At 40.8% G+C, this 10749-nt stretch overlaps 1 protein-coding gene across 1 annotated transcript; it reads right to left on the bottom strand.

Moving 5' to 3' along the window:
- Nucleotides 1–9099: 9099 nt before the first annotated feature.
- Nucleotides 9100–10365, bottom strand: LOC138873980 (uncharacterized). The gene has a single exon (XM_070152476.1). It carries the CDS (start codon nucleotides 10363–10365, stop codon nucleotides 9100–9102), a length of 1266 nt encoding a protein of 421 aa, XP_070008577.1.
- Nucleotides 10366–10749: the final 384 nt, after the last annotated feature.

Raw genomic sequence — 10749 nt, 5'->3', positions numbered from 1 at the left:
ATTATTGTACTCTTATTATCCTGTATAGATTCTTACTGTAGGTTCTCAATTGCACTGCTTATCTTATCCTGACATCTTTATTTTTTTTTATAACCTCAGTAGGGCCCCAACCTTTCTCGTCACTACCCAACCGAGGTTAGGCTTGGCACTTACTGAGTACCGCTGTGGTGTACTCATGCTACTCTTCTGCACACTTTTGTTGTGCAGATCTAGGTACATCTGAGCAGGCATACCGCCAGTAGCTGTCAAGGAGCATTATTGGAGACTTAAGGTATACATTTGCTACGTCCACAGATCCGCAAAGTCTCCTTCTCATTCCATCCCTAGTTGTTAGCTGTTATTTCGATTCCTCTCTTTGTATTATACAAATTCTGGTGACTAGAGCAGTGTTAGACTTCTTGTAACCTGTGTTGCCCGTGGGATTCCGGGTTTTGGGATGTTACTTTCAGGAGTTGTGTATTCAGTGTATGTGCCAAGCGACATCGTTATACACTTCCTTTTCTATTTAGTGTTTGTTTACTGTTTTTATTTCGAACTGTTAAATTCCGCAATGTGTTAGGCTTACCTAGTCGCGAAGACTGGGTGCCATCATGACAGGCTCACAATTGGTGAACCAGGGTCGTGACAAGTTGGTATCAGAGCTCTAGGTTCATAGGAGTCACGGGACACAGGCCGGTTTATTAGAGTCTCGCTGATCGGTACGGAGACGTCTGTACTTATCTACGAGAGGCTATGTAACCGTTAGGAAAATTCCACTTCATTTCATTTCTTATCATGCGTCATTTATTCAGTTTGGAGCTTATATCATATGTTCTTTTTGCATTCACCCGTGTATTGAAATTGCGCACTCGGTATCAATTTTGCGCCGATGGTTCGTGATGCTACAGAGGATTATAAGGGAGCCAAGAATTTGCTCAACCGTTGTTACTGCGTGTCATCCATATTGATAATGTAGAAGTATTGAGAGATCATTCAATTGTGCACATGGTGGTACAATAGGTTCTGACATCTGGTTGATAAGTACGGTCTTAAGAAGGTTTACTTAATTGCCTAATCGTCGCCGTAATGGTAGAGTCACGAGGTGGACGTAGATCTGAAGATAGTTGGTGGTAATAGGGACTATGTGGTACGTATGAGATGTTTATCTAGCGAAGGGTACAACTAGAAACCGAGATGCTGGAGGAAGTGAGTTTAACTGTCCTAAGAAGGACATATGCCAAACGAATGGTTGGGGTGTCTCATGATGGTGACATACGAGCGATAAAGGTTAGTATTGTGGAGTATCAAGATGTATCTTATGGCCTTGCACCAAGTGAAGAGAGTTCACTATCAACGATCAAATTGTGGGTCATGTGTCATATCAGATTTGGCATGAGGTGTATTTATGTGGTATCCAAAAGTTCTCTGAAACTTGTATATGAGTAGGAGCTGAGATTTGTATGGGATGATGTGGGGACTTTCGATGTTCCTATGTCCATAATGATTCTACATTCAATATCAGCAGGGAAATGAAAACAATTTTAGAATACTCGTAGTGCTCCAGTTAATTAGGGCACTCTCATGGGACAATTATCTTTTAAATGCACCACTAGCATGGGTTTCCTTAAATGGTTATTCTAGTTATCCGGCACAGACTCAGTATGAGCAGTCGAACTGCAGATGGGTTGTTATGAATGTAGTGATACTAGAAACATCATGAGAAATTATTCCAAACTTGGGAGAAACCTATTTCATCAGAACACACAATCAACACACTCCATTATAGTTACTAATCTACATACACTACAAGATAGAGATGGAGAACGAACGGGCAGATGGCGCCTAAGAGGTGGATGCCCGACCCATTGATATAATTGCTATAGTGTGGTTGAGGCCACTATACCAGATGATGTCATTACAAGTACAATTCTGATTATTATAAAAATGATTTTTTTTCCTTAACTTGATTTGATTTTGAAAAATTTAGGCGAGTCCTCTTAATATGCACCACTCATGAGTGAGCTTCGTAATCCTGAAATCTACTTATGTGAATACTCACGTTGGGCTATTATACGGAGATAGTTATCCCTATCATTGTATGTTGTGATTTTCTTTGACGGAAATTATTGAAAAGAAGAAATAAAGGAAATGAAAAATTTCCGTTGGCACAATGTGCAAATACTTGTGATTCAGAGTTGAGGGTGATATCCTCAAATAATTATATAATGTAAAATATTTTAAACCGAGCTACAAGCTGCGGTAGATGTTATATAAGGGCAAGGTCCTGGTAGTGAAAGGTTTATGTGTTTAAAATTCTTATTTTATGAAATTAAAATTTTTGGTACTATATTTTAAATGGGAGTCATGCCTATTGGGCTTATTTGACAATTTTTGTATATTTTCTGTTCATATTCAACCATTTTTTTGTGTTGTAAACGTTGAGCTCTAGCCTATGAGATGAGCGTCCATGTGGCGTTAAATGTGACTCGTTAATTTGGGTAAGTAATTATGAGGTCTCAATGCCTCGTTGTGAGTAAAATGGAGGTCTGAAATAAGATGATTGTTAACATAAGGTTAATTGGCAATGTTGTGATTTATGAACAACTATTATGGTCAGAGACATGGTTATTAGCATACAGATGATGTGTTTCATGTCCAGATATCAGCATGATAATGCGATGCTTATAATGATGAGATTAGTGTTATTGATATATACATTGTGGTGTTTCATTAGGTTGTGGATATGTTGTTAGTAGTTGTTTTGGTGTTACTCTGGAAGGTGGATAGACCCAAATACAGGGGAGGCTCTGCCAAAATTTCAAAAAAAAAATTAATAAATAAATTTTGGAAGTTAGAAAATTTGAGACCTTAAGATGTGCGAAGAAAGAGATAAGCTACTTCGTGTATTTGAGGATGAATGACCCTAAGTGGGGGAGAATGTAACAACCCGGAGGAATAATTTCGAAGTATTTAAGCATTATTAAAAGTTTAAGTGTGTTGAAATAAGACTAATGCAGTGTGATGATGTGGAATTCGTATCCTATGACGAATGGCAGATTTTGAAGTTTGGGTCCTGTCCTAAGGTTATGGACTAAAGATGAGGTGAAACCTTCAGTTAAGTTGAAGGATCAGTTACAGGAATTTTCTTGATAAAGGTTTTATTCGGCCCAGTGTATCGCCTTGGGGTGCTCCTGTTTTGTTGGTAAAGAAAAAAACAAGGGGTGCTTCTATGCGTATGTGTATTGATTATCGACAGTTGAACAAAGCTACAGTGAAGAACCGTTATCCTTTGCCTCGTATTGATGATTTATTTGACCAGCTTCAGGGCGCACATATGTTTTCTAAGATTGACATGCGCTCAGGTTTCCATCAATTGAAGATTCAGGAACCAGATATCCCGAAGACTGCTTTCAGGACTCGGTATGGCCATTACGAGTTCCTTGTTATGTCATTTGGGCTGACCAACACCCCAGCAGCCTTTATGCATTTGATGCACAGTGTGTTCCGGCCATATCTTGACTCGTTCGTCATTGTCTTTATTGATGATATTCTGGTGTATTCCCGGAGTCGGGAAGATCATGAGCAACACCTGGGAACTGTGCTTCAGACTTTGAGAGAGAAGAAGTTATATGCTAAGTTCTCGAAATGTGAGTTCTGGTTGTATTCCGTGGCATTCTTAGGCCACGTGGTATCGAGTGAGGGTATTCGGGTGGATCTAAAGAAAGTAGAAGCAGTGCATAGAGACTTATGGCAATGGATGTTCAGGCCTTAGTCAGCCAGTTTGTGAGATTGGACCTTTCGAAGCCCAGTAGAGTCCTAGCTTGTGTGGTTTTTCGATCTTCCTTGTTTGACCGTATCAGGGAGCGGATCAACATGGACTTTGTAGTTGGGCTCCCACGGACTTTGAGAAGGTTCGATGCTATTTGGGTGATTGTGGATCGGCTGACCAAGTCCGCTCATTTCATTCCAGTGTGTACTTCTTACTCAGCGGAGCGATTAGCAGGGATTTATATTAGGGAGATTGTCTGTCTGCACGACATTCCAGTTTCTATCATCTCAGACAGGGGTTCAGTGTTTACATCACGGTTCTGGAAGGCCGTCCAGCATGATTTGGGTACCCAGGTGACTATAAGTACAACTTTTCACCCTCAGACGGACGGACAGTCCGAGCGTACTATTCAGATTCTTGAGGATATGCTCCGTGCGTGCGTGATTGAGTTTAGAGGATCTTGGGATCAATTCTTGCCATTGGCTGAGTTTGCGTACAACAACAGTTATCAGTCCAGTATTCAGATGGCGCCGTATGAGGCCCTATATGGTAGGAGATGCAGATCCCCGGCGGGTTGGTTCGAGCCGGGTGAGGCCAGGTTATTGGGCACTGATTTGGTTCAGGATGCGGTCGAGAAGGTTAAGGTGATTCAGGATAGACTCCGTATGACCCAGTCCAGACAGAAGAGTTACGCGGACCGGAAGGTTCGTGATGTTTCCTTTATGGTTGGTGAGCGGGTTTTGCTTCGGGTCTCGCCTATGAAAGGCGTCATGAGGTTTGGAAAGAAAGGGAAGTTTAGCCCGAGGTTCATTGGTCCATTTGAGATTCTAAAGCAGATTGGAAACGTTGCTTATAAGCTTGACTTACCTCCCAGTTTGGCCGGGGTTCATCCGGTATTCCATGTCTCGATGCTTCGGAGGTATCACGGTGACCCGTCTCATGTGTTGGAGTTCACTTCAGTCCAGCTGGATAATGACTTGTCCTATGTTGAGCAGCCAGTGGCAATATTAGACAGGCAAGTCTGAAAGCTCAGGTCAAAGGGTATAGCTTCAGTAAAGGTTCAGTGGCGGGGTTAGCCGGCCAAGGAGGCGACTTGGGAGATCGAGCGGGATATGCGCAGCCGATACCCTCATCTTTTTGCTACTTCAGGTATGTTCTCTATGCTCGTTCGAGGACGAACGAATGTTTAAGTATAGGAGGATGTGACGACTCAGTCGGTCGTCTTTGGAATTTATGCCCTGTCTCCCCATTAACTACTTCCCCTAAGTTCATTTCTGCTATTCTATTTTGTTGGGACGTTCGGTGTTGGGATTCAGAGTGTTGTGGGATACTTAGTCCCTAAATAAGAGCTTAAGTGTTGAAAAATGGTCCGTAATCGGAACAGTGTGAAGATGGCCTCGAAATGGAAATCTGATGGTTCCGTTAGCTCCGTTAGGTGATTTCGGGGTTGGGAGCGTGTTCGGAATATATTTTGGAAGTTCGTAGCTCATTTAGGCTAGAAATGCCGAAAGTTAGTATTTTGATAAATTCCGGTTGATAGGTTAAATTTTGATCCAAGGGTAGGAACGGAATTCCGGAAGTTTCTTTAGTTTCGTTAGATGATTTAGGATATGCGTGCAAAATTTCAAGTCATTCGGACATGTTTTGGTCGGGTTTTTGATCGAATGTGTGTTTCGAAGTTTCTAAAAGAACTTAGGCTTGAAGTTGATGTAATTCGATGATTTTAGTGTTAGTCGAGGTGTTTTGATGATTGGAACAAGTTTGCATAATGTTTTAGGATGCGTTGGTGCTTTTGGTTGAGGTCCGGGGGCCTCGGGTGTGTTTCGGGTGAGTTTTGAGCAAGTACGGACACCCCGGAACTTAGAAAAATGGAGGTGGCAGCAGTGGAGACGCGGTCCGCGCTCCTTTTCACGTTGGGCGCGCGACCGCGCCCGGGAAGATCTGCAGGCTGCTGGTTCTACTTCGGAAGCTCATATCTTTTGATCAACACGGAATTTTGAGGTGATTCAAAAACGAAAGTTGTAGAGCTTTGAATCTAGTTTTCATAACATATTATAATAGGCATTTGGACATTTGTAGAGAAAGTTACGACCTAAATAGTGAAGCCTGTCACTGCTGTCAAATTGCTGCGCGACCACGACCATTTTTATGTGGTCAGCACTCCCTGGGCGCGGACCGCGGTCATTTTTGTGCAGTCAGCACTGTCGGAATCCGATGGGTACTCTATAAATACGAGGTTTTGGGTTTGATATTTTGACCTATAGAGCTCGAATTTTGGCAATTTTTTGAAGGTTTTTCAAGAAAATCATCGGGGTAAGTGATTCTAAATCAGATTTGGTTAGAATACATGAATATACCATTGAATTCATCATTTAATTAGTGATTTGAGATAGAATTTGGGAAGAAAATTGTGGAATATTTCAAAAATATAAAAATGAAGATTTGAAGGACCAAATGGTGTCGGAATTGGATAAATTTGGTATGGTTAGACTCGTGAGAGTACGAGGTTTTTGGAAATGTAAATTTTATTCGATTCCGAGACGTTGTCCTGAGGGGAATTTTGGTCATTTTACCTATTTTTGCACCTTAGCTTTGATTTTAATAGTGGAACTAGTTACTTGCGATGTTATTTACAATATGTAATTGGTTTGAATAGATTTGGGCCACTCGGAGTCGGATACTCGTGGCAAGGGCATTGTTTCTTAGCGATTTTTGTACCGGTTCGAGGTAAGTGGCTTGTCTAACCTTGTGTGGGGGACCTTTCCCCTTAGGATGTGCTATATTTGATAATTGAAATGCCCTGTACGTGAGGTGACGAGCGCGTACTTGAGCTAATTGTTGAAAATCCGATTTTCCTTAAGTATTTCAATTGAGTTCTTTCCTTGTTTTATGCTACTTGTGAATTTAGCATGTTGCTAGTCTAGAAAGGGATGTTTAGTTGACTTAATTGCCTATTTGCTTAAATTGCCTGAATTGCATTACGTGAAGCATGTTGGGCTAGAAGTAAATGTTTACTTGGTACGAAATTAGCGTTTAATTTAATATTCTTGTGTTGCTGCTCTATGTTTTACTTTGGGACTACGGGTTAGAGTCCCGGGAGATCCCCGACACATATATTGAGGATACCAAGAGATCCTCGGGATACCAAGAGATCCCTGGTTGATATTGAGTATACCAAGAGATCCTCGGGATACCAAGAGATCCCTGGTACATATTGAGGATACCAAGAGATCCCTGGTTGATATTGAGGATACCAAGAGATCCTAGGGATACCAAGAGATCCTTAGTACATATTGAGGATACCAAGAGATCCTCGGGATACCAAAAGATCCCTGGTTGATATTGAGGATAGCAAGAGATCCTCGGGATACCAAGAGATCCCTAGTACATATTGAGGATACCAAGAGATCCTCGGGATACCAAGAGATCCCTGGCTTATATTGAGGATACCAAGAGATCCTCGGGATACCAAGAGATCCCTAGTACATGACGAGGATACTAAGAGATCCTCGGGATACTTAGTGATCCCCGGTTACTTTCCTTATGGTTTGCTTTCATCATTGTTTCCGTTATTGTACTCTTATTATCCTGCATAGATTCTTACTGTAGGTTCTCAATTGCGCTGCTTATCTTATCCTGACATCTTTATTTTTTTTATAACCTCAGTAGGGACCCGACCTTCCTCGTCACTACCCAACCGAGGTTAGGCTTGGTACTTACTGAGTACCGCTGTGGTGTACTCATGCTACTCTTCTGCACACTTTTGTTGTGCAGATCCAGGTACATCTGAGCAGGCATACCGCCAGTAGCTGTCAGGGAGCATTATTGGAGACTTAAGGTATACATCTGCTACGTCCACAGATCCGCAAAGTCTCCTTCTCATTCCATCCCTAGTTGTTAGCTGTTATTTCGATTCCTCTCTTTGTATTAGACAAATTCTGGTGACTAGAGCAGTGTTAGACTTCTTGTAACCTGTGTTGCCCGTGGGATTCCGGGTTTTGGGATGTTACTTTCAGGAGTTGTGTATTCAGTGTATGTGCCAAGCGGCATCGTTATACACTTCCTTTTCTATTTAGTGTTTGTTTACTGTTTTTATTTCGAACTGTTAAATTCCGTAATGTGTTAAGCTTACCTAGTCGCTAAGACTGGGTGCCTTCATGACAGGCTCACAATTGGTGAACCAGGGTCGTGACAGAAATAAATCTCCCTAAGGCTGCAATTCTTTTTTACTTGTAAGCATGTCAGAGATTTCTTCAATGGCTTTAATCTGTGCGGGATTCACTTAAATATCACGGTTAGAAACAAGAAAACCCCAAAAATTACCTGATGCAATACCAAATGCACATTTCTCAGGATTTAGTTTCATATTGAATTTTCGCAAGATCTGAAACGTATCAGACAAGTGTGATATATGATCCCCTGAATGTTGAGTTTTAACGAGCATATCGTCTATATAAACCTCCATAATGTTTCCCAAATGTTCTTGAAACATTTTGGTCACTAGTCTTTGATATGTTGCACCAGCATTTTTGAGACCAAAAGGAATTACTTTATAACAGTAAGTCCTCCTGTCTGTTATAAATGAAGTTTTTTCTTCATCTATAGGATCCATTTTGATCTAGTTGTATCCTGAATACACATCTAAAAAGCTTAATAACTCGTGACATGCAGTAGCATCAATTAGTTGATTTATATATGGTAATTGAAAAGAATCTTTAGGACAAGCTTTGTTAAGGTCTGTGTAATCTACACAAACTCGTCATTTACCATTCTTTTTCGGTACCACAACAGTATTGGCTAACCATATAGGATACTTTACCTCGTGGATAGGCCCAATTTTCAGTAATTTTTGGACTTCATCTTAAATCACCTGATTTTTGAAAGTTCCTTGCTTTCTCTTCTTTTGTTTGACAGGTGGATATGATGGGTCTTTATTTAATTTGTGATTCATTACCTCCGGTGAAATTCCTGTCATATTAGAATGGGACCAAGCAAAACAATCCACGTGAGTTTTCAAAAATTCAATCAACTTACCTTTCATGTCTTGGCTTAGATTGGCCCCTACGTAGACTTTCCTTTCAGGCCATTGTGTAAATAACTCTACAGCCTCCAGTTCTTCAATCGTTGTTTTGATATTTTTGTTTTCCTCTAGTTCTTGAATGGAATCGGGCCTTGAGTCCACATCTGTTAGCCCTTGTACAATTGAGGCTTGTGTAACTGCTATTTTTCTTCGTTTTTCGTACTTGAATCTGCTATGGAGTTGATGCTCCTGGATGTTTGTTGATCCCCACGGATTTGACAGATTCTCCATGGTGATGGAAATTTAATAACTTGATATAAGGTAGACGGAACTACATTATCTCGTGGATCCATGGTCTCCCGAGAATCATATTGTAAGCCATCTCCATCTCTACCACCTGAAACTTTGTATCTTTGACAACTCCTTCTACGAATGTAGTAAGTATTACCTCCCCTTTCGTCACAACGCTGGAATTGTCGAATCCAGACAAAGTATGCGCCTTTGGTACTAATTTATCTTCAGCTTGCATCTCGTGTAGTACTCTTAGCAAAATAATGTTCACAGAACTACCTGGATCAATCAAAACTTGTTTCACATTATTATCATGTACAAGTAGAGATATTACCAGTGCATCGTTATGTGGAGTTAATAATCCATCTGCAACTGCATCATTAAACGTAATACTTTCTTCCTCTAAGACATGTCGAACCCGCTTCCCGTGGGTAATTGTGACCTTTGAAACTTTATTGGCTGTTGTGTACGTCACACCATTGATTTCTTTACCTATGCTTATAACATTAACGGTCCTTTTGGGAGAAGGCGGTTTAGGGGGCTCCTGCCTATTCTTCATGTATGCTTGCTTACCTTTCTCACTGAATAATTCGGTGAGATACCCTTGCTTTAATAGATGATCAACTTCACCTTGTAGCAACCTACAATCTGCCATTTTATGACCATGATCGTTGTGAAAGTCGCACCAGTGATCAGGATTATGCCTGTTTGGATTCGATCTCATTTCTTTTGGCCACTGCACCTTATCACCCATGCTTCTTAAAACAACTACGAGTTTGGAAGTGCTTACATTAAAATTATAACCGCCAAATCTTGCCTTTAAGTTTCTATCATCATCCCGCGACTCTTGCGTGTTTCGATCATTCCCAAATCTTAATGATGAGTCCGACTCTCTATTCCTCGATCTATGATCGTACCTTGAGTTGTCATGTTTTGAACGTGAATCATTTCCTACTGGGCCCATATATGGTTCGTATCTATTTTTACCGGACCTTTTTTCTATTTCCGCCCGTCTCGAACTCACCTTTTCCTCTTTTTGAGACCGTGAGATAATATCTTCTTCTATCCTTAGCTTCGTGCTATACCTGTTGTAAACGTCATTCCACGTTGTTGCTGGGAATTCACGAAAACTTTCCTTGAGTCGCCTCGTGGCTTCTGAACTTTTTTCATTCAAATTACTAGTGAAGGCTATCGTTGCCCAATTGTCTGGTACATGTGGTAACATCATTCTTTCACGCTGGAACCTATCCACGAACTCTCTAAGCAACTCTGAGTCCCCTTGCTTGATTTTGAAAATATCTTCCATTCTTTTTTCGACTTTTTGAGCTCCCGAATGTGCTTTGATAAATCAATCTGCAAGCTTAGCAAAAGAATTTATGAAATTTTTAGGTAAAAGAGAATACCATGTTAATGCTCCCTTAGTGAGTGTTTCACCGAATATTTTGATCAGTACTGATTCAATTTCTTGTTTGGTCAAGTCGTTGCCTTTTACGCCTGTTGTGAATTCAGTCATGTGGTCTCGTGGATCAGTTGTTCCATCGTATTTTGGAATATCGGGCATTTTGAATTTCTTTGGAATTGAGATGGGAGAAACACTTGGCTTCCAAGGTTATTGTGAATATTTATCCATATCTATCCCTTTGATTACGGGTGGTACTCCAAGTATTTGCTCTATGTGGTCACTTTGCTC

The sequence above is a fragment of the Nicotiana sylvestris genome, chromosome 7, assembly GCF_000393655.2.
Source record: "Nicotiana sylvestris chromosome 7, ASM39365v2, whole genome shotgun sequence".
Taxonomy (NCBI): Eukaryota; Viridiplantae; Streptophyta; class Magnoliopsida; order Solanales; family Solanaceae; genus Nicotiana; species Nicotiana sylvestris.
The sequence above is the reverse complement of the archived record's forward strand: the minus strand, read 5'-3'. Positions and strand labels throughout refer to the sequence as shown.